Source organism: Macrobrachium rosenbergii, chromosome 28, assembly GCF_040412425.1.
Source record: "Macrobrachium rosenbergii isolate ZJJX-2024 chromosome 28, ASM4041242v1, whole genome shotgun sequence".
Lineage (NCBI taxonomy): Eukaryota > Metazoa > Arthropoda > Malacostraca > Decapoda > Palaemonidae > Macrobrachium > Macrobrachium rosenbergii.
The window spans coordinates 8538150-8563440 of NC_089768.1; the positions used below are offsets into that span (position 1 = coordinate 8538150).

General features: G+C 39.0%; 1 protein-coding gene across 12 annotated transcripts in view; it reads right to left on the reverse strand.

Moving 5' to 3' along the window:
* Positions 1–25291, reverse strand: part of LOC136854010 (protein abrupt-like) — a 135519-nt gene that overhangs the window by 97902 nt on the left and 12326 nt on the right. For 11 of the 12 annotated variants that reach the window (XR_010857594.1, XR_010857593.1, XM_067129979.1 and 8 more), the window contains exons 2-6: positions 19662–19769; positions 17331–17504; positions 13226–13318; positions 3249–3346; positions 888–1584 (exon numbers count right to left, since the gene is read on the reverse strand). Coding sequence is in view for 10 of the 12 variants with exons in the window: in XM_067129979.1 (XP_066986080.1) it covers positions 888–1584; positions 3249–3346; positions 13226–13318; positions 17331–17504; positions 19662–19751 (1152 nt within the window). In the remaining 2 variants the exon portion in view is untranslated. The remainder of the gene's footprint in view (positions 1–887; positions 1585–3248; positions 3347–13225; positions 13319–17330; positions 17505–19661; positions 19770–25291) is intronic. The other variant, XM_067129987.1, reaches the window with a different exon arrangement.

The window sequence follows — 25291 nt, forward strand, 5'->3', positions numbered from 1 at the left end:
AGTGCTAAAGCACTTCACAATGTAAAAATGTTTTGGAGTCAAACAGAGTGGTGTTAACAATCCTATGGAAGAATGGTGAATCGTAATCTTCCAGGCAGTTGTTGAAATGGCAGGATAAAGAGCCTTTTGGCCTGGAGTACTTTTATACTTCATCCCTGTGCCAACAATCCCACCATACTGGCCTAGAGCAGCTATGAGAGAATTTTTTATATTTGTTGGTCTGACTCATGGAGCCCCAGTACGAACATAAGGGTAATTCCTCTGAGGGCGAGCAGTGGCTATAACATAAATATACTATAAAGCACTTTAAATACGACAGCATACTTACTGGAAGACATCAAGACACATCCTTCAATTATCCAGTGATTATCAATAAACTTTTCAGGTAGAAAGCACAGCAAGAAGACTGATTAGACGATGATAAAAGGAAACTGAAGAAAATGCATCAAACATGAATGAAAATGAGTTACATTACTCAAAATGCCCATGCATTCTTCAGAAAATTCTCATGGTGTACTAACATGACTCAGACAAGCAAGAGAATGGGGAATTCAGTTACTCCCTACCAATGTAACTACTGTCTTCTTTTCAGTCTTCAAAACATCAGAAGACAGAAATCTGAGGGAATTTGACATTGCAAATATGGCTAATTATGACTGATGGGTTTCTTATGAAAAAACTCTACTTACAATGATGATAGGCATGCAGATTTTTTCCTGTGTGTACTAACGCTTCTAGTGAATCTAGCTGGGCATATGAAAAATTGCTACCAGGGAAGGCTACAGCAAGCACTAATCTAAGAATTGCCTGTTCCAAGCAGACAATCAGCTCTATGTTGCCCACATCAATTGTGCAGGTAAAGCTAAGGATACAAAACATACACTTACTTTTTGATGCTGTTTAGAATTTTTCTTTTTCTCAACTCTTGGACTAGCTCTTCTGTCTTCCTTTGATTTACCATTTTCCAGATTTTTTTTATTTGGACTGGGAGAATGGTTCGGTTTCAGCTTCTTGTTTGCCGTTGATGGACTTTCTGGCTGATCAAAACCTAATCGCTTTTTAGCCTTTGCTGGACTGTCTTCAAAATCTTTCTTACTCTTAGGTTTGGGTGACTTTTCTATATTCTGCTTACTTGTGGGTGTTAGAGGTTTTTCCTTACTCTCAGAACTTGGTTTAGGAGGCTTTTCTTGTATAATCTGCTTACTCTTAGGTTTAGGAATATAGTTAGCCTCTGGAGTTTTGCTAGTTTGACTTACTGCTACCTTCTCAGAGGTAACTGTACCAACAGAATGAAGTGATCTGCTGGTCATCTCAGAGACGGTTTTACTGTTTTCTTCTACTGATATTTCCTCAAGACTTTCCTCTCTGTCATCTTCACATTCATCAGGTGTAATTCCACCTTCATCAATATGGTTATGTATCCCTGACATGTTATGATTTTCCTTCTGAGAATGGTCTGATTGGCCTTTGTGATTCACATCCTTATGAGTGCTGTCCCTAGCTGGAAATTCCTTTTCAGAGGGTAGTGGGGTAGAAATAAAACTTTCCTGGCTGCTATTATTGAGATGGGTACCTCCACTCGGCCTGTTAAACAAAATGATAAACACTCTTGCTAGGATAATCAATGTCAGTGTGCTTACTAATTGAAAATCAATATATAGGCTTATCTAATAAAAAAAATTAATTTATGCAGTTTGAGATTCTGATGACTGGAAACAACAAAGGTCAAGATGATCAGCTGAAGTTCGCCAGAATTTTTGACATATGTCATCTGATATTTGTGGAAAAATTTTGGCTCACTTCAACTGATCACTTTGACTTTTGTTGTTCTCCATTTTCAAACTTTCGAACAAGTTACAAGAAATTACAAGTACTTTATTAAACTTCAAAATACTCCATATCCAGTATTACAGCATGATCAATAAATTGACAACAAAACAATGAGATGAATGCAACAATGTTCATAATGGGTGAGTTTAAATTCATCTGTTATGTGCAACGAGAAAAAACGCTCACTTAAAATACTGTACTTCAAAGATCCATCAGAATGCAAACGTCAAAGTCAGTACTATTACATAAAACTAACCCTACTATTCGTCAGGCCACCCTCTAGAATCATTGAGGTCAAAATGACAATAGGAAGACTGTATTATATGTATATATATATATATATATATATATATATATATATATATATATATATATATTGTATTATATATATATATATATATATATATATATATATATATATATATATATATATATATATATATACACGCAGTTCCCTGGTTATCGGTGGGGGTTCAGTTCCCAACAGCGTGACAATAACCGAAAATCAGTGATAATAGCACCAATCCCTGGTTATTGGCCCAAGGTCGGTGCCAATAACCGGGGATTTTCGGCGGCGAAAATCCATTTATCGTCGTCACCAGACAAGCACTGTAAAACCAGATTGCCGATAACCAGGATACAGTATATATACATAAAACAAATATAAATTCATCAAAATAAAGAAGACCGTGTTCAGATGGTTGGCAATGCTGCAATGATGCTTACAGGCATAAACAGGCTGAGAAAGGGTTACTGTGGGGTTGGCAGACCAGGGAAAGAATTTTTGGGGTGGGTTAGAAGAGGTGGGGGGAGGGAAACTGGGCAGGATGGGTGGGGAGGGGCAGGCAGGCATTTGACTTCTTGAGAGCTTCCACAACTGCTGTTGGATTAAAAGCCCTGTATCTATTTTCCAAGGTATAAAAAGAGTAATTTACTTTGCGGGAACTTAATTCAGAATAAATTCTGTATCATTCAGTAGCGATATAATTTAACCAACAACCTATTGCAATCAATATATTCTTTGATTTTAAAACACTACCAAATACCAAACAAGCATCAGAAATTTAAGTACTATACCATGGAAAACCAATATACAGGACTGTAAAATCCAATAAACATACCAAACCAAACCAAATTCTGGTTCCTAACATCTTAGGACCTAAAACAGAACACTGTGCATATTCAAATAAACACAAACATAAGACTTATGACAACAAAAACTTTTACAAATCTCTAAATTACCATCTTTTTCATTAATGTTTTAACATTTGTTTTTCTGTAAAGTGGATACACATGAAATTAATTCCCTCCGCTCGTATTTGTTTGGTCGACATTCTTCCCCAACTCCTATCTAGTCTAGTCTGTCTTCATCCATGACCTTTTTCTAATTAACACCAAAACAGCAAAATCAAACTTACTTATCAAAAACATCTTCTACTGCACAGACTGGATCTGGATAACCATGCAATCGAGGAATTTGGGGATGCAGTTGTTCACAGCTCTCAGGCAGGAAAACCTATAAGAGAATACTGTATTATCTTCTATAATGAAAAGCTATATATTGTTACACATTTCATTAACTCAAAACTATGCATTTGTCTGCAACAAACCACTGCCTTATGGAACTTTATGCTTCAGTTTACAATGTGACTGTAATTACATATACGGTATCTCCAGAAGATGCAACCGGTCAACTTACCCTAAGAGGTGGGATGAATTCCTCTTAATAATTCAAAATACCCCCACTTGGTATAGCCTAGGGGATCATGAAGGTATCTACCCAGGCTTCCCAATTCAGGAATGGTCAAGCAATAGTTCCTCAGTTTTTTGCTGAGGTACAATACAATATCTTCCAGCAATCCCCCACCAATCTCATACTGTCTTGAAACCCTCCAGATGTAATAACTACTCATGATGCCCACTACTTTGTCAACTAACTACTCTAAAAGACTTTGTAGTTCTGGAAGTATATTTTGCAACTCTTGTGACTTTCAAGATCTTACTCTATATCTGACCAAAGACTGAATATTCTCTGATCCATAAAATGATCTCCCTACACTACTCTTGAGGTCTCTATAAACAAGAGGTCTGCAGATGAATGTGTTGGTAAATGCCTGACAACAGGCTATTTGTGTTCTTGTGCCCACTTAGGTCAGAAAGAAAGGGCTGAGAGACAGAAATCGGAAGATCTCCAGGATCTGATGTTACAGACCACACAATATGGTTTATAACTCTTGTCCATAACTTTGCAGGAAGAGCTGGTTTATGCAGTTACTCCTGCAATAATGTCTGAAACTTTAGGATCCTCTCTTCTGATGGGCATACAGTATGTGGCAATGTTGAGATCCATACCTATGAAACCAGCAGACTTTACCTTGCCACATTAACCTACAAAATATCCTGGAAATGATATCCTGAGACTTGGAAATAAACATCTCTCCAACTGATTTATGGCTGGAAGTCTGTCTTCCTGATGGACTGACAAACAGAAGCTACTGTTTCCATATGGAAGGGAGTCTGAATCAAGTAATGTTTGGAGAACTGAGGTTGATTATTGATCTCCAACCACCTGGATGCCTTTGGGGTGGTAAACAAGCAACTGCAGAAGCCTGGATGATCTGACACTTCCTCTGTGACTCTCTTGGCCATCACAGAGCTTCTCTCTCTCCCTCTAAAACCAGCAACTTCAGTTAATCTGAGTCTGAAACCTCTGGAGAACAGATGGCCTGAGACTTAGAAATAAGAATCTCACAGACTGATACAAGTTAAGAAGTCTCATTTTCTGATGAATCGATAAACATAAGTTATATTTCCATCCAAAAAGGAGTTAGGTTCAAGTGCAGACCCCAACAAAGACAGACTGGCATGGGTAGTGGAGGCATTCATCTCCTTTTTCCTCCAAGAGAGAGAGCCTTTTAAAGGGTTCTTTGACCTTTACCTAGACAAAAGGCACTGTGAGGTACTTCTGATAGAGTATGCCTCTTTGGTGTTACCAGACAAGGAATCCTGACTTGGGTTCCATGAGGTCTCTATCTGAGTAAGAGGTATGTGGCAACCTTTACCAATCTATCTGGCCTGAATTCCCTTTAAACCAAGGAAAATGAGATGGAATCTAACTAGCAAGGATCTTGTGGCAGCCTACATAACAGAGGCTTCTAACAAGTCTGTGGTCTCTCTCACTATGTCATGAGGAAAAGGGTACTGGTCATAATATACAAAGTTCTCAAGCTGTTGAAATCAGAGGCAGAAAGCATAACATACACTCTTCCAAACATCTCTTTTACCATCAGAGCTGCAAACCTCTTGGGTTTGGTTGATGACCGAGCTCTTTAATACCTATATCCAAAAATACAGAGCAATAACCCTTGAAGGAGGCATAGAGCATAAAGCCTATTACAGGCAGTCCCTGGATATTGGCGGTGGTTCTGTTCCAATGGTGTGATGATAAGCGAAAATCCAACAAGCGATTATCAGCAGTAATAAGCGGAAATCGGCACATATTGGCACAATTTCAGTTGCTAGACAAGCGCCAAAAAACCAGATCGCCGATGACTGGGGACTGCCTGTATTACTGGAGAGGCTCTACATATGTACAGGTTGACCATCACTAATCCGGCAATCAGTAGTCCGGAACAATCAGTAATCTGGCACAAATTTCGGCTAGAGTAATTTCCAATGTTTCCGCACTAATTTTCAAATTTCCCGGGTCGCTGCGCTAACTCGCTCGCCGGCCACTTCGATTTGGTGGCACAGTGTGCTTCATCAACAAACTGGTAACCTAGCCTAAATTATACTGAACTCTATTCACATATTAACAGTATTATACAAACATCAACATAACAAATGTGCATCTTTTTCATGGATCTTTTAAAAAGTTATGCTTTACTACACTGTTTCCAATTGTTGTATTATAAATTGCGATCAATGTTTTGTTTTGGGAATCGGTATCGAGGTGTTTATTTCGCCGCATTTAACTAAGTTCAAAGCGCTTTTCTTGCTTCTAGTTAGCGTAAATGAATATGGATATTTGGGACACGGATATTTTTCGTTATACGAAGTGTTTTAAGTCGAAATATAACTTAAATACGTTTCGTTGTGAAATTAATTTAGCTATTTTTTTGTTAATATATGACGTTCGCGGGAATCACGGCTGGCCGTTTTGGGGGCATGTTTGTTTTGTGTAAAAAAAAAAATCAAGATTCCGTTCGCTATTTCCTCTTGATTTCATCATAATACGAGCTTTACGTATTTATCTTTTATCTGCGTGAAAACAGTAGTAATTTGTATTCTTTCATGCCCAGTACAGTAGTTTTGATTTAACCCTTAAACGCCTACTGGACATATCATATGTCGACTAAAATTGTCTGTTGGGTGCCAAGTGGACGTACCGTACGTCGACTACAAAAAATTTCAACCTTCGGTCAACTTTGGACGAAAAAAGCAATTGTAAGCTAAAACTCTTACATTCTAGTAATATTCAATCATGTACCTTCATTTTGTAACAAATTGGAAGTCTCTAGCACAATATTTTGATTTATGGTGAATTTTTGAACAAAACTTTTTCTTACGCCACTGCAAACGACGCGCCGAAAATTTCAGAAATTCTTTTGTCATTTTGTCGTAATTTTTGCACTGTTCTATATTAGCCGTTACATAAAGTTTATATACGAAAATGTGCGCAATTTTATGTACAATACAACAGAAAATAACTCATGGTTGTAGCTTTTATCAGTTTTGAAATATTTTCATATAAATCACGATAACTGCCAAAATTTCAACCTTCGGTCAACTTTAACTCGACCGAAATGGTAAAAAAACGCAATTGTAAGCTAAAACTCTTACATTCTAGTAATATTCAATCATTTACCTTCATTTTGCAACCAATTGGAAGTCTCTAGCACAATATTTCGATTTATGGTGAATTTTTGAAAAAAAATTTTTCCTTACGTCCGCGCCAGAAATTCTTTCGTCATGTTGTTGTAATGTTTGCACTGTTTTATATTAGTTGTTACATAAAGTTTTATATATGGAAATGTGCACAATTTCATGTAGAATACAACAGAAAATAACGCATGGTTGTAGCTTTTATTAGTTTTGAAATATTTTCATATAAATCACGATAACTGCAAAAATTTCAACCTTCGGTCAACTTTAACTCGACCGAAATAGTAAAAAAACGCAATTATAAGCTAAAACTCTTACATTCTAGTAATATTCAATCATGTACCTTCATTTTGCAACAAACTGAAAGTCTCTAGCACAATATTTTGATTTATGGTGAATTTCTGAAAAAAAAAAAAAAAACTTTTTCCTTACGTCTTCGCGTGGTAACTCTGCCGAACATCTCAGAAATTCTTTTGTAATGTTGTCGTAATGTTTGCATCGTTTTACATTAGTCCATAAACTTTTATATATGAAAATGTGTGCAATTTCATGTAGAATACAACAGAAGATAGCTCATGGTTGTAGCTTTTATCAGTTTTGAAATATTTTCACATAAATAACGATAACTGCCAAAATTTCAACCTTCGGTCAACTTTAACTCGACCCAAATGGTAAAAATGCAATTGTAAGCTAAAACTCTTACATTCTAGTAATATTCAATCGTTTACCTTCATTTTGCAATAAATTGGAAGTCTCTAGCACACTATTTCGATTTATGGTGAATTTTTAAAAACATTTTCCTTACGCTCACGCGCTGTAACTCGCCAAACATCTCAGAAATTCTTTCGCCTCGTTGTCGTAATATTTGCACCGTTTTATATTAGTCGTTACATAAAGTTTTATATATGAAAATGTATGCAATTTCATGTACAATACAACAGAAAATAACTCGTGGTTGTAGCTTTTATCAGTTTTGAAATATTTTCATATAAATCACGATAAATAGAAAAATTCGACTTTCAGTCAACTTTAACTCGACCGAAATGGTCGAAAACTGCAATTGTAAGCTAAAACACTTACAGTCTAGTAATATTCAATCAATTAGCTTCATTTTTCAACAAACGGGAAGTCTCTAGCACAATATTTCAATTTACGGTGAATTTTTGAAAAAACATTTTTTTACGTCCAAGTTACAATTCATGCATCATTTTGTGATAATATTTTCTGTGTTGTTTTGATCGTTTTACAATTTGTTATATACCAAAATCATTGCAATTTAGTGTACAATACAACTAAAAAAATTAACTCATTAGCTTTAACCGTTGTGCTTACAGCGATTTGTATACAATTATATGTTTTTTTGCTGTCATATATTCCAATATTTATATATGATAATGATATTTTTTCATTTCTGATGGTTGCATACTAAACTTCAGGCAATGACAAAAAAAGGAGCCAAAAATGAACTCTTAATCTTAAAAACTACGCGTGCTATGATTTTTTGAAAAAAACTTTTTTTCCGCTTCGGCGCTAACTCACCGAACGCCGCCGGCATACGGGAGACGTTTTTGTAAATAGAGGCTCGGCGTTTAAGGGTTAAAATACATTCTCTCCAGTTTTATTTACGGTCAAGTTTCATCCATGTTGCCGATGCACGATAATTTATAGTCATTAGCAGCTTGAACATTGTTTTCTCAGCTTCAGCTACAACTTACAGCTTTAAGTTACTGTAGCAGTATAGTTCCCTGCGGATCTTTTCTCCAAAGCGAATAAGGGTATAGTGTAAAAAATATATCAGTCCTACTGTACAGTACTTAACGTCATTTGTAACATAACTACGGCAATTTTGTATTACCGTTCGATGGTTGAAATACAAGCAAAACAGTTGTTATCCGATACGATTATTAGCAAAACAACAATTTCTCGTTTGGTTGTTTATGGCTGTACGCATTTTTGCTAGAGTATAACGTTACTAACAATACTTTTATCATTATCTATTACTTTTTTAACTAGCAGATGGAATAAAGAAATGGAGGAAAAGAAGTTTTTCTATTGTAAGTTGGTCTCTCTCGCTGTCTGATTGTACCTGCTGCCTGCGCCTGCACGAATTCTAAAAATATTTCCTAAATATTTTCGTACCGGTATCAATTGCTAACTCCATCGTAATCGTAAACTCGAAATATTGTAAGTCGAATTATTGTAACTTGAGCACTACCTCTATTTGATAATTGTCTTTTCTTTATTATCCAACTTGTACTCATTTATGGGTTATTTTAATTCTAAGATAATGTGCTTAGCTACTGGGTTTCGTGTATTCCAGCCTAATAAATGGCTAATCCGGCAAAATGGCTAATCCGGCACCCTCCAGGTCCCAGTGATACCGGATTAGTGATGGTCAACCTGTACAATGATGAGGTTGAGAATCTCATAATACTGTATCTCCAAAAATGATATTGGCAAGGTGCTTCTTCAAGTGCAGAAAGGCTCTTGGAAAGTCCACCAGAAGCACAAGTATGTCCACGAACCAGGGTTGTTGAGGCCGAAGTAAGGCTATGAAGGTCCTGTGTACACTGTGGGACTGCTGAAGTCTGTTAAACAATGGCCTGATTAAGAAGGGTGGAAATGTGTTCATCTCAGATTTTTCCACGGAACCATGAAAGCATCACTTGCCCACGGTGCACTGTTTGGTAGGGCTGAATAGTAGTCTGGAAGCTTGTGATATAGGCTAGTGGTAAACAGGCCAAATAGGGAGTTTCCAATGTTTCATAGCATGCTGCTGACAAAGAAGTGCAGGGACCACTTAGCCTGAAGTTGTCATATACCAGACTACACTTCCTGGTATATACCTGGGGATTAGTGTTACTGTGATCCTCTGCCCACAACTGAATATCTTTTGCTGATTGCTGTGTCACATTACTTAGGTACCACCTTTTTCCTGAGATCACCATGGTGAAATTGTTCAACATACTTGCCACTTTATCAGACAGATGGTTCCCAAATACCTGTATGGCTAGGTGTGCCACACAGTTCCAGTAACTTGATTTGCAGGTCCCTTTACTATTGCAACCATTGGCATGCACTTACCAAATCCTGTAGATCTGCCTAAACCTTCCCTTGAAGCATCAGTAAAGAGCATTAAATCTGTGGCAGAAGGAGACAGGGGAGTCCCAGCTTATAGCTTCTGCTTGTCTAGCCCCAAACATATGTCAGCTAAGCCCTAAGAGGGTAGGACAGAGAGCTATCCAGATGATCTGTGAAAGACTACCATTTATTCCATTCGAGCTTCATTGATCCTAGTCGGAATCAACTGTGCGGAACTACTTTTCCAAACTAAAGTAGACAAGCAACCTTAGTAACAACTCTGTGAGCAGGGATAAGGTTTATAAGAACTAATTGGGAGCATTTGTATTCTCTTAATTAGGGGTTGTGCAAGACCGCTGATTTATCAGTATTGATTCCCAGATACATTTAACTTTGATGGTGTCAGAACTGCCTTGTACCAGTTTGATGGTTGGACCCAAGTACTGGCAAAGGCTGATGAAGTAACCGAAATGTTTCCGATGTTTTACAAAGGAGGATGCAATGGTCAGCCAATTGTTGAGATCCATCAAAAGCCTAATGTATCTCCTGCATGATACAAGTGAAGCCCTGTGGGGCTGGGGCCACAACAAAAAATAAAAGTAACAAGTTGGTGGACCCTTTCTTGCTAAACAACCTGGCGGAATATCACCTACAGTAGCAATTCCAAGGCAAGAGAATTCTCTGAACTCCCTGCATGACCTTAATTGGGTAGGCTCTAACATCAATGGATGGCTATCTCCAGAAAGGGATACTGATAACCTTATTTCAAGGTTTGATCCATCCCAAGATAAACACTTATCTCTAAAGAGTAGTTCCAAATTTCAGGAGATAAACTCAACCAACAGATCTGAACGTACGTGAACCTGAGTTTCATCTCAAGAAACTACTATAGGGAGATTTCTGGGGCAAACAAAGGGGCAAGCAAGGAGTTCTCAGGGTCACAAGGTGGGAAGGAAGATTAGTGCAAGGCCTCCTGGCATGGGTGGTTGGAGACCTATACAACTGTCAGTTCTTGGAATAATAGGGTGCAGGAAACCTATAAAAGTTAGACAATTATTGGGAGCTTTCTTGGGAGGTCTCTATCCCTCTGCTCAAATGAAAAGGTGAGCATCAAACAATTACTGCAAAATCTTCACCTCTCTCCTTGAATGAATGGGTGAATGTTGAGTTACTGGGACGGGATGGGAACGCATATTGGAGTAAGGCTTCCTGGCTGGGGTAGCAAGAGACCTATACAACTGTCTGGTCCTGGAATAAGAGGTCCTATGTTCCTTTTGCTACTCGCCTGGTATGAGCTAGAGGGAATCAAAACTGGTAAGTGATTTCATGGTGGCATCTAACCTCTTGGAATCTCCCTAACCAGCTGGGTAGGAAGGCTGCTGTTGCCCATCATGTCCGCTGTTCTGAGGCTCTTGAAGTCAGAGGACGACAGTGAAATGGACAGAATTAACAAAAGGGCACCCCTCTTCTTCAAGACACTACTAGCAAGGGAACAGACCACCATTCGGATGTTAAGGAGAGCTCATCCCAAAGAAGCCACATGCCTTTTAGCCTTTGCTAAATTCCCAGTTTATTAACAATATCCTCAAAGTATCTACATGTCACAAGCAACACCCATTCAGTCAGTTGACCGTGCCATGCATTTCCCTCATGAAACCTTTCTTGAAGTTTTCCTTTAATGCAGTCAAAATAACTGTGTCTAGACATAACCAGAAAAACATCTTTCTACCTAAGCTTTCCACACCTGGAGCACCAAATGAGTGCGGGTGGAACAATCTTCTCAATTATACCACCGGACCTGGTATCTGGCAAAGGGAACAATTTCAATCCTCATAGATGGCTCCTCAGGCTAGAGCAAATGTTGAAATTGGCTGCTGATGCAACATTTGCAGATTCCCCTTGCCTTTCTCCATGTATTATCTATCAACCTTAGTCAAAGATTCCCGAAAAGAAACCTCATCCTGAAGTGGAACCTCAAAATCATTATCTCCCCTTCTGAGGAAATGCAAATCTCCTCAAGATTCTCTCAAAAATGCTATCTCATACAGGATGACATCGCATCCACTGATTTCTAGGCAGTGAAGGAACAAGGTTTCACCTCCTCTGTAGCAATTATGAAACTAGGCAATACAAAAGGGGAGCTTATCTGTGTAAACTAGGTGCTACACTGATGGGGTGTAAGGGAGGCTGCTTTATAACTAAGTCTTGATGAGCCACAATGATCTTTGCTAAGTCAGAGGAAGCCTCTTACTTAGTATCATTCCCAGAGGTAGAATAATACTTGGAGCTGCAAAAAGGACAGTAGAGGGTCTACTAGCAGTATCAGCAAAAAGCACTGAATAAGCCTTTTGCACTCTGTGCCAATTACTACACAACCAACAAGAGGTGTTGATACTAATACAACCACTCTAGACACTCATGAAAAATGGATATACAAAATTTTTTATTTAGCAAATGTATAAATGATCACTGTAAGAGGACTTGAATTACCAGGTAATCTCAAAACCAAGTGTCAAAAATTACACAAACTAAGCAAATAAAAACACTTGCTTACTATCATAAAAAATCCAATGTTAATATTGATGGTAACAAGCTAATTAAGGATGAATTACTCCACATAAGAATATCATGAACATCATATGAATACACAAAACAAATATATATAGTTTGCAATAACTGATATGAGCATAACATTAATAAAATGTGCACTAAATTTAGCAAAAGCCAATGAACTTATCTACACAAAATTTTGTGACAATAAGCCATCTATTCTAATCTAAGTACCAAGCCAAAACTGATATTAAAAGGACTACATCCTAAATAATGAATATTAAGCAAACAAAATGGAAGTTCATAATGCAAATGATAACAGTGAGCAGCAATGGTAATATAAAAGACCAACTATCAGCATTTAGTACATTCATTACGGTACCTGGAACACAAATTGTAATCACTGAGGTAAAAACCACCAGCAAGATAAAGACATGAAGATAATATACAAAGAAAGAAATTTAAAAATTAATCAAAGAAAACTGATTATTTTCTGTAAATGGAGGGACTTTGAAGCTCAAATATGCTGAAAGCAAGCTGGATCACATATTTTTTAGGGGGCAGAAGGTTATTTGGAAAGTGGGCAGATGAACCTGACGGCAGTCATAAATTGTTGGGTTTTTAGTGTAAAAAAAAAAATCTAGATAAGGACTGATCATTCTACTAGATACAACAGGCGAGAATAAACCAATAATTTACTATTTAATTTTCTACACATAATTAATGGAAAAGGAGAGAGAACTTTATGACAATTGTAAAAGCTCATGTTCAGTCCAACTGAAAACATTACTCAATGCTATCTACAGTTACAGCAGTAACTACCTATTATATCTGTGCAAACCTATCCAAGTTCTAAACCTATTTACTGTAATTATCTTACCTGCGATAAGCCTTTGATCTTTAAGGCCTTGCCCAACTTAACAAGCTGTCGGAGTCGACTGTGAGGAATATGAGCTTGCCCTCTATAAATAAACTGAAAATAAAAATAAATTACTGTATGTGTATATATAATATCAAATATATATATATATAATGTAAAATATATTTACAGTGAACCCCTCAAATTCACAGGGGATGCATACCACACCCCTTCCGGATAGCTAAAATCCGCGAATACTTAAAACCCCTCTAAAAACACTTAGAATTGCCCATTTTGATAGTTTAAACACAAGAAAAACCCTGTAAAAATGCTTATCCCTGACTATTTTAATAGTTTTATCACAAAAAGTGCATTTATTCTTGAAAATTATAGGAAAATACAGTAATTAATGAATATTTCTCAGTGATAACCGCAAATGGGAGAATTTTCCGCGAATAATGGCTATGTTCCACAGAGAAACCCGCGAATGTGTGAGTCCGCGAATCATGAGAACGTAAATATGGGGGGTTTACTGTATATATCAACTGGATATGGTAAAGGAGTACAGTAATAGTAAAACTTTATTAAAATGGGAAAGATTAATACCAATCATAACAGTGATAATTATATTAAAAACATAGTAATAATAATAATGCATTCACCACCCTACTCACAAACGAGTTACGTTCTGGACGGCCATTCGTGAGTTGGTTTTTAATATGTAAAGCATAATTTTTGTTAATGTTTACATTCACGAGTTAGCTTGGGATTCACAGATTATACTATTTTCACTGTATTTTTAAATCATGCAGTATTATTAAAAACTACTTTGGATGCTACAAAGGTAAAAAGAAAAAAAAATTTAGATTCAAGCAACATTCAAAATCTAGTATTTTTTCCATGCTTTGAAAGTTATGAAGTTGGAAAGAATTTCGCAGGAGCAGTGTGACATTGGCAGTTCACAAAGTAAACAATGCACACTGCCATTTACTGACAAAAATGAATACTAGTAAATGTTTTCTATGGGGAGAGGGGATATAGAAAACGGGAATTCATCAAAGACCAAGTTAAACTGAGAAGACTGAAATAAGCAGGAATATTTTACGAGTGAAAACGAGTATTATTGTGACTGTACGAAGAATACATGGTAGTTAACCACGAGAATACTCAGGATAATCAGGGAAGGAGTTAAAGGAACAGGTTCTTCTTCTTCCTTCTGTTCTTTGTAAAAATTCTTACTAGAAGAATAGGCATGCAGAGCAAAATCTGAACATGTGACCCTGTCTGTTCATATCTATGAATGTTTGTGACTTGCATGTTTGTAAGTAGGGTGGTGACTACAATAATAATAATAATATGGGAGGAGTCAGTGTTTCAGGGAAGAGTTATTAAAAAGAATTGCCATTTCAATGGCATTCAGCTTGTACACAGTCTTCTCTATTCTTCTTCTTATATCTGTAGATAGATATACAGTATAACAAGTTTCCAAAGGACAAGGAAAGATATTCTGCTTTGGTTGTGTATTTCACTCTTATATTTCAATGTGCATGTAGGCGGTCACTGACAGAGAGAATAAATGAAACACAAAGGTGAGCAATTATCCATAGCAGGAAGGATGGATTAATGTCTTGGCAGGTCAAATTTTCATTGGTCCATTTCTGCTTCGGGGGCCTTTGTTATAAAGCCTGCAGGTGTTCAGACCTACTTGGCTGTGTTGGTCGGTGATGTTGGAAGGTTTATGCTGGTGTTTCCCCAACTGGTATTACTGATATAATGGTTTGCTCCAATGTGGGTGTTTGTGTGTCTTCTTAGTCTCTCTCCTTCAGTGGCACAGGTTGATTTTTCTTTTCTTCTTGTGATGCTGTTCAATGTCAGGTGATTTAAGCTGACACTGAACTACAATGCAAGAAGAAAATAATCAGCCTGCGCCAAGCGCCAGGAGGAGTCCAAGTTGACAAAGAAGGGGAATAAGACTGGAAGTGTGATGCCAAAGGAGAACAGGAACTATGTCATGTCCGAGCCTTACGCAGCGCCAAGTAAGCGCCAACACCAATCGTGAGACAGGAGGAGAACGATACAGATCCTACTTTGTGATCTGCACAAGAAAGCAGCGCTGTCTTATGTGGCGTCAAACATTCACGAGAACACCTAAGAAATGAAGGAACATGTGAGGAACAAATGCATTCACATGCCCCATCGCAGCAACTCCCAAGAACCACTCTCATATTAGACAAATGGCATGAAGACCGCCTGGCAGACCAAGAAGAATGTGAAGGCCAGGCACAAGGCAGGTGCCCAGAGCCAGGCGAGTTCCCTAAGTCAGGTGAGCACCCTGAAGTCAGATGATGCCAGGGGTCAGGAGAGTGCCTCCGAGAGAACACCGAATCCTCTTCAAAGGGGGATCACAGGTTCCTGGATACAGACTGCTAGGAGTACGTGGCCTCCAGCAAGGCCTAGGGGAAACAAAATCGGACATTGAATGAGTGCGCTTATCATCACCTAGCAAATCTACCTCCTGCCCAAGCAAACTTCACTTGATTTTGCTGTGCATATCTTTTGGCGACTGCGCGCCAACCTGTATGTGACACATGCCAGGATTCCCACAGGAAGATGACAATGGGCACGAACCTCTTCAATTTCTGGACATAACCTGCTTCCCAATACCTTCACCAATGGGAGAAGCATCACAGGGCATGGCTAAGGTAGGGCTACCATGAGGGGAGGGCATTGGTACTTTCTCTGCTGCAAGAGGAAACCCAAAAAAGGACTATTAAACTGGGCTGATAATGCAGCAAGTGTTGAGGAGGTTACCTCCATAAACTTTAAAAAACAGCTCTAAAACTAACTATACTGGCTTCTAATTTGCTAAACATCAAATCCTGAATGATATGGGGAGCTTCAAGAGGTAAAGAAATTAATTTTGAAGGAGAAACATTACTAAGAAAACAGGAAGAGCGGGAAGAGCTACTATCTGACAGATCGTGAAAAGATGAGAAACTCTTACTCCTTACCCTAGTGTTTGAAGAATCTTTTTTCTGTCTGCTTATACTTCAAATAAACATTCATTATCTTATCTGGCCAATCAATACACTGATCACAGCAATCATTAGAAGAACATTTAACACATATGTCATGACCATCACAAACTGAAGAGTAAAGCCATGTATATACCCTTTTGCCTTACAAGCTTGATACAATTTGTCTTTATCCTCTTTGGATGAAATCCTAAATAACATAAAAAAACCATGAAACACCAAACCCAAACTCCAGAAAACAATACTCAGCAACAAAAATAAACACCACTCAATATGTCCTTGCAGGCCAACGACAGAAAAAAAACTGGATGGTACACAATTGACGCTTGGATCACCCAAAAGAGATTGGTCAATAGATGGATTAAACTAAGCGATCCTATTAATTTTTTAGCTTTCACACTCTATCATCCTCTGGCCTGACGTGGGAATTACAGCTATCATTAGAGAGAGGTAAGAATCATTTCAAAAACTGAATATACAACTCCATAAATCATAAGTGGTGTATTAGAGTAAAAAGCAAGCATCATGGTATTCCAAAATTAAAAGCCTAGCTAATTCCAAATAATACTATTCCAAAATTAAAAGCCTAGCTAATTCCAAATAATACTAAGTCTTTTGAAAGAATGAATTAATGAACAGCTGTTCAAACAAAAAATTTTAAGAAACAAGTTTGCAGATATCACCATAAACATTCCTTGGCCTCAGCTGACGTAACATATGCCAAAAACCCTTAATTAAAGGAAATGTATTTACGATGAAAACATTGCCATAAATATTAGAAAAGGGGGTAACAAGAGAAATGATGATTTGTAAGGCAAGATGCACAGGGAGTGACCATTTTCTATCAGAAGAAAGCTTTACAGCTCAGAGGTACTTATCTAACCAATGGAGGTTGTTGTCATCTTTTTCTGGATGCATCTGGGAAGCTGCAGACTACAGAATTAAGCTACTATAAAGTAAAGGGTTTATATTATTAAAACAAATAACATCAGAAAGTAAAAAAATTTTAAGCTGATGAATGGAAACCTTAAAAGGACAAAGCTGGAGGAACACTATCAGCTTTCTCATCAATTTTATCTCGTCATTCTTACCTCCATTAAAAGAAGTACAGTTGACCTTGACACATCAAGTAAAAAGATAATTGGGTGTGGGTTACTTGAGCGCTTGAGGAGGTCTCTTATGTATGTTGAGCATCCTGCTAACACCAATCTATGGGCACCTACAATTCCATCTTCACAAGCTATACTGCAATCAACAAATTCTTCCTGAAAGATTAGTAATGACAATGCATAAGAAATTTATATGAAACAAGAATGTCTATGAAATATATATTGAAGACAGATGAAAATATCTATCTAACCCCATTAAGGGAAAACCTGGCAAAAGATACATTCATGGTGATGAGGATTATAATACCTTCAGAAACATATGAACAGTAGCAACTGAAAACCTTCAACAGTTATGTTCTGTCGGTGCATTCATTCACATTTAAGTCACCTTCGATTTTATACAATAAATCTTCAGTAAAAGAAAATGAGTTTCACTTCATAAGCATTGGTGGAAATGTCTATAGTGAGATGGATTTAACTATCTGCAGCAAGGTGAAAGGGCCCACAGAAGTGCTGGATGGGCCACCAGCATTCAACCTGTCTTGAAGCTCTTCTTTTGGCTTGTACTCTCCAGATCAATGAGATGGGAAGTAACGCGTACCTTCCAGTCTCTACCAGGATACTAGAAACACATCACTTCCCTAAGCTACCTGATCTGGAAAGGCAGAAGAATAAAATGCTGGCTTCTTATTTAGGCTGGAAGCAAATAGTTCAACAGTGGTGTGCTTCACAATCTCTACAATTTCCTTCAAGTTTCAGGATGCAAGGGTCATTCCACAGGTAAGACTTGGTTTTGTTTGTCTGGAGAGCTAGGCACTACACTGTACTTCCCTCAGACATACCTGTGCCACCAGGCAAAACATTTCCTGCGATCTGGTTTCTCCCCTTTGTTTCTCAGGTGAGCCATAGTCATGGAATTGTATGACATCATTCCCAATGTCTTGCTAAGCAAAAGACTTGAGAACTTGAGGGTCAGGAGGAAAGCTTTCAGTTCTAAGAGACTGATGGTAGTGTCCTTTCCTACCTTGACAATGACCTGATACTGCTAGGTCTGGAATGAATGAATTATGAAATTTATAATATAAAGCCCAAGCAGAGATACTTTAAGCCATTAAGTGCTTAAGCCAGTGAAAAACAGGAGGAGTGCTTGGACAAAAAGATAAAAGAGATCCTAATAATTATTATGATGAATTGCAAGGTCTAAAGATGAAACTAGGAAAAAGCCTTACAGCTACGTTAAGAGTCAGCCACAGGAAAAAAAGGGAAGAGGGAAATGGAGGTTAAATAACAGGCTAAATTCTGGGTGCCGATAGGGGTCATAGGGACACTGCCAATACCTTAAGTAATGGTACAGTGTGTCACACAAGGCTAGGTCTGAAAGACTGACTTATGAAATCAGGTTGTCAAGCCAAGCACTTGGGAGCTTACAGCCACTCAGCACTTGAGACACACAAGAAATCAGGCTCTCAAATCATCGTAATCCTGACTTTGGGCTTTCTCTGACATTTGACTTTATTGATCCCCTGATGTATTCATTTCTATCTCTACTTGTCACTCCACCAACCCATCAGAGCATCCTCACTCCTGCCACATCTAACTTATTTTGTCCTGTTTTCTTCAGTGGTGCTGCCTCTAGCCCATTCAACATAGCAGGTCTTAACAACACCTTAGGTACCCTGCCCTTCAGCCTTAGGAACTCTCTTGTTGCAGAGTACACCTGGTGCTCCTCTCCAAATTATTCCATCCAGATTGAATTTGATTGTTAACCTTTTTAGTCAGATGAGGTGCTACTTCTATAAACTATGACACACTAGCCATAACAGGCTGATTGTTTCTAGTGTGTATATATATATATTTGACATCTAATTTCCAACAATACATTTCCCAAGACTCATGCAAACAATTTTTTACACCTTATACATGATGAGTTAACAAATTATTCAATACTATTAAGTAAGAAGTTTTGAAAAGAGAATACAGAATTTAAGCCAAAGGCCAAGCACTGGACCTACGAGGCCATTCATCATTCAAAGGAAAATTTATAGCAAGAAGGTTTGAAAGGTGTAAAAGGAGGAAAACCTTGCATTTGCACTGGGAAGCAATTTTTAGAGAGGGTGGAAAATCAGATGGAAGAAAGAGAATATGAACAGAGGTACAGTAAAAGAAATGAGAGAGGTTGTAGCTAAGGGCCGCAGGTACGCTGCAAAGACCCTTAGGTAATGCCTACACGCACTGCGTGAGGTGCATGATGGCACTAACCCCCTATAGGGAATAAGCTTTATCACACTGAAACTTAATAAATCAATAACTCACCTGCTCCCTCAGAGTTAAAAACATTTCAGCATAATTTGCAATATGATCACTCCAGCGTAGCAAGTAATAGGAGGTGTTTGGGCTCTCCATAATGCTTCAATGTTTATCCTATAAAACAAACATTAGAATAATTTAATACTATCTCAGAAATAAAATCTTTAACCAAATTTTTAAAAATATTAATTCTTTTCATATACTGTAAACAAAATACTGTACTATACTTTAAACAAAAACTTATTTTTATATACAGACACATCACTTTAAAATAGCCTTAAATGTGCTGGGTTATTTACCAAACGCGCTCGAAAGTGGAAGAGGGAGAGCTCCACCTTATATTCTTAGCGCTGGGGTTCAAAAGCATCCTCCAGGGTGTGAATTAGGGCCAAAGAGTGGGATCAGGAGGAGGGCTCTAAATAATTTCATGAACTGATGGGGTTTTTATGGTTATAGTTTCTACTTTACGCGGCAGCTCAAAATTCGAAATTCACGGCAGAGCTCTTTTGTTTTGGGTGTAGGTATGCTGCCCCATCCACTTTCAGGGAAGAATAGGTACAACGTAGCTAAAGAGCTCAATTCGTTTATGCTCTATGTCCATGAGAGGGGAGGAGGGAGAGCTCTGATCATGTAATTATTTGGTAAGTATATATAAAACTTTATTTTATTATAAAAATGTCATTTTTATATAAGTAACTTACCAAATAATTACATAGCTGAACCCACATTGACTGGAGGTGGGATGAATGGACATATACTACCCCAAAAAGACTCTGATATAGAGAAGAATTTGGAATAGGAAGTTAGCTAGCATCTTGAAATGCTTGTTGTAACCTTACCTGGTGAGGGAGCAATGGCAGACAGGTACTGCCTCTGGTCGTAGCTCCTCTTGACCTGTAGCGGTAGAGCCAAGGGTCACCTCTACTTGAGTGGGTGCTTTGCAATGTAGGAGTTAATCGCAGGTTGCAAAAGCTTACAGTCCAAAAGGGTAACATAAATAATATGTGGATATGCCCTTGCCCTGGGTACAGTACAACAGAAAAACAATGACCAGATAAAATCAACCTACACCACCACAACATTTTAGTCAAAACCATAAAATACAGATTGGTGACACTCATGACTCAGTGTTCACCAGACTTCCCAAGAAGTGCAACTATCCTTATTCAAGGAGAGTGGATAGAGGAAAAAGAAGGCGTTCCTCTTATCCTTCATCCCCCAATACCATGCCAGCTGCGAAGAATGGACCTAAAGTACTGCATATTCGTACACTGTTTCAATATCCCGTAAGTAAAACATGGCAAACACTGACTTGCACCTCCAAAATGTTGTTTGCAAAATAGAAGAGAGAGGCAGATTACGTTTGAAAGCCAAAGACGTCACCTAGGCTCTTATTTCATGAGCCTTTACTTCACATAAGGGCAGTAAATCATCTTGAACTCCCGAATGTGCTTCCGAAATCATGGATCTTAAAAAGAATGATAATGCATTCTTGGAAAAAGGACGGCTGGGGTCTTTCACAGAACACCAAAGATTCAAGGCCGAACCTCTAAGGTTTTTGGTTCCTTCAAGGTACTTCTGATAGGCTCTTGATTGAAAAGAAGCGTGGCCAAGGGTTAGTCAGGTTCTCATTCTTGGCCAAAATATCCAAAATCAGCGAGTATATACCATTGCCTTGTGAGAAACCTACCCTTTTATTGATGGCATGAAACTCACTGGCTCTCTTGGCTGTAGCCAGTGCCGTCAAAATTAAGGTCTTCTTTGTCAGATTCCGAAGTGACGAATCCAAAGGTTCAAACGGCAGTCCTGACAGCCATTTAAGGACCACGTCCAAGTTCCAAGCGACTCCCGAGGGCTTTGCTCGCTTACTAGTATTAAAAGGTTTTATTAAATCGCTGATGTCTTGGTTTGAAGACAAGTCTACTCCTCTATGCTTAAAACTGAACTCAACATCGCTCTGTAACCCTTGACGGTAGATGTTGAGAGCGCTTTCGTGGTTCTAAGATGTAATAGCAAATCTGTGTTTTGGGCTACAGACGTCTGACAAGAAGAGATATTTCGCTCCCGGCACCACTTCCGAAAAACTGCCCACTTGGCTTGGTAGACTGCAGAAGAAGTTTGCCTTCTACACTTAGCAATAGCCTCTGCAGCCTTCCTTGAAAATCCTTTCACTCTGACAAGCCCCCTGACAGTCTGAAGCCTGTCAGAGCAAGAGTGGATAACCCTTGATGGAATCAGAGAAAGTGTGGCTGTTTGAGAAGGTTTCTCTTCTGCAGAAGAAGCCTTGAGAAGTCTGTCAAAAGGCCTAACAGATCGGGGAACCACTCCTTGTGTGGACAAAAGGGAGCAACTAAGGTCATTGACACGTTGCTTTGTGCGTTGAACTTTTTCAACACTTCCCTCACCATGCTGAAGGGAGGGAAGGCGTAAAGGTCGAGGTTTGACTAGTCCTGCAGCATGATATCCATCGCCCATGCTTGCAGATCCGGAGCCAGGGAGCAATACAACAGAAGACAATGGTTCCTTGGCGCCATGAACAGGTCTATCGACGGCTTTCCCTACCGCTTCCACAGGTCAGTGCACACCTGTGGATTAAGTGTCCACTCCATCGGTAGAACCTGTTTGCCACGACTCAATTCGTCCACAAGGACGTTCATCCTCCCCTGAATGAAGCGGGTCACTAATTGGGTCTCATTGCTCCTTGCCCAGAAAAGAAAATCCTTTTTGCTTTGTAGAACGTAAAAGAATGAGTCCCTCCTTGATTCTTGATATAAGCCAGGGCGGTCATGCTGTCCGAATGGACTGCTACCGCCTTGTTGAAGGTTTGTAGTGCAAAATGCTAAAGTGCAAGATGAGTCACTTTTAATTCCTTTACACTCATGTGGAGGTTTCTTTCAGTAGGAGACCAAGTTTCTGAAACCTTCATATTGTTGAGAAGGGCTCCCCAACCCAGATCCGAAGCGTCTGAGTATAACGTCAGGTCGGGGTTTGTTGGAGCCAGAGACTTTCCTGTTGCAAATCTTTCTTTCACCAGCCACCACTGAAGGTCCTCTTTTATCTGGGGAGTGATGTTGAAAACAAACGAATCCAGGAACGACTTCCTTTGTCAACTGGCCTTTAGGAAAAATTGCAGTAATGTACTCTTGTGTGTAGCCTGCCTAATGGAACAAACTGAGGAAGAGAGGGTTCCCAGACGACTCATCCATATGTTAGCTGAGCAGGAGGGGCGAGTTAAGAAGTCTCAGACTTTTCTGCGACAATTTAGGATCCTTTGTTGGGATGGAAAAGCCCGAAAACTCAGAGTCTATCACTACTCCCAAATATAGAATAGACTGAGTCGGGACTTGTCTTGAGCGAGACAAAGAGTTTTCCACAGGTCCTCCGTGCACTGAGATCTTGAGGGGGAGCGTAGCAGCCAATCATCCAGGTACAGAGAGATGTTTATCCCCGTGAGATGTAGCCATTTTGCTAGGGGAGTGAGTACCTGGGTAAAAACTTGAGGGGCTCTGGAGAGTCTGAAGCAAAGTGCCCGAAACTGGAAGACTCTGCCCTGGAACACGAATATCAGATACTTCCTGGAATCTGGGTGAACTGGAACGTGAAAGTAAGCATCTTGCATGTCAATGGTAACCATCCAGTCTCCCTGATGGATGGCTGACAATACCAACTGACTTGTCTCCATTTTGAATTTTGTTGTTTGAACCAACAGGTTCAGGGCACTGATGTACACGACAGGTCTCCATCCTTCCGATGACTTGGGAACCACGAAGAGCTGGTTGTAAAACCCCTCCACGTTTACATCCTTGACTATTTCCATGGCATTCTTTTCTAGTAGGGCAGACACTTCCCGAGATAGGGCCGAAAACCTCTCTGAGTCTACTGAGTAAGCTGTTAAGCTGATGGGAGAGGTTACTAAGGGAGGTTTTTCCCTGAAAGGGATTGCATAGCTCTCTTTCAATGCCTTCAACACCCATGGCTCTACATTCTTCTTTTTCCATTCTGTCCAGAATTGAGGAAGTCTTACTCCCACTGGAACACAGAGGACGGATGACTCACTTACGAGGTGCTGGCCTGTTAACAGGTTTCTTGGTTGGTCTGGAAGTTCGGAGGTTGGCTCTATGTCGGGACTGGAAAAATCTCTAGAACTTTGAAAGGGCCATTGATGAAAAGGTGACGACGTTCTAGTAGCTGTGGTAGAAGCAGTGGCTCGTGCGGGGAACTTTGTCCTTTTGGTGGACTGAGTGAGGAGGTCCTGAGTCAATTTCTTCTGTAGCTCTATTGAGACCCGTTCCAGGGTGTCCTGCGGGAACAGACTATTTTTGTCCACGGGGGGGGGCAAAAAGAAGTGAAGAACATTGCAATGGGATGACTCCCTTTGCCATGAACGGGCACCACAAATCTCGTTTTGTAAGGACTCCTGTTGTGAAGATGGTCACCAGCTCTAGTGCTCCATCTGTTATAGCTCTATCGGCGCAGCAGAAACGAACTGAGCTCTTTAGCTACGTACCTATTCTTCCCTGAAAGTGGGCGGGACAGTATACCTACACCCAAAACAAAAGAGCGCTACAGTGAATTTCGAATTTTGAGCTGCCACGTAAAGTAGAAACTATAGCTATGCAATTATTTGGTAAGTTACTTATATAAAAAAATGTTTTTAAAAAATTGCATCAGTTATCAAAACCACTCCTTTATAACACTCTGAGTAGCTATTTCAATGGGAGGATGCTCATCAGTCCTTCATTACAAGGGCTAACAAGGGGTCATGAAAACAAAGAAGCAACTTTTGGTGAGAAACTGTTCGCAAGACAATGGTTTGTGTTGGTCAAAACTCTTCAGACTTGAGAACCTCTGCAGACCAGGTGGTATAAGCTAGTTTTATGCTAAAAAAAAAAAAAAAAAAAAAAAAAAAAAAAAAATATATTAAGAAATGCATATTTTATGTGATATACATATACTGTACTGAAATCAAAAGGAACAATGAATATGAGCAGTTAGCAATTTGGAGTATTTACTGAATACAACATAAAGTGGGCCTTATTTCACTGTCATTAATTCTTCTTCGTTTTAACGTGCTTTTTTCCCATTTTTATATGGGGTAAGCATGATGCCTTCTTTGAAGGACTTTGATTTGGCGGTGGGGTAGGCCGTAGCCTTGATCGGCTGCCCTGCCTGACATCGCTTATTCTAATATTAATATTACAACTTGCATTAGGTCTGATTGATTGATTTATAGATTTTAGGCCTACACGCCAAGCACTGGGGCAGCTAAGGCCATTCAGCACTGAAACGGAAATTGACAGTAAAAGTTTGAAAGATGTAACAGGAGGAAAACTTTGCAGTTGCACTAAGAAAAGATGCTGAAGCTATACAGTACTGTGAAAAAAGGGAATGAGCATGGAGAGGCATTTAGATTTAAAGTAAGGATAAAGAGTCCCGAGTTCAAGAGCCCTCTTGCCTGTCACACAGAATACAGTACAAATAAATATTCCACTGTGAAGCCACGTGACTTCAACAAGAAATTCTCTAATTGAGAGGGACATTTCTTCTGGTAAGGCCTCAGACACATCTGTTAGTTTTTGGCTACAATAATTTTCATCATCCAAGAAACTACAAAAGTCAATTATGCAATTGTACCT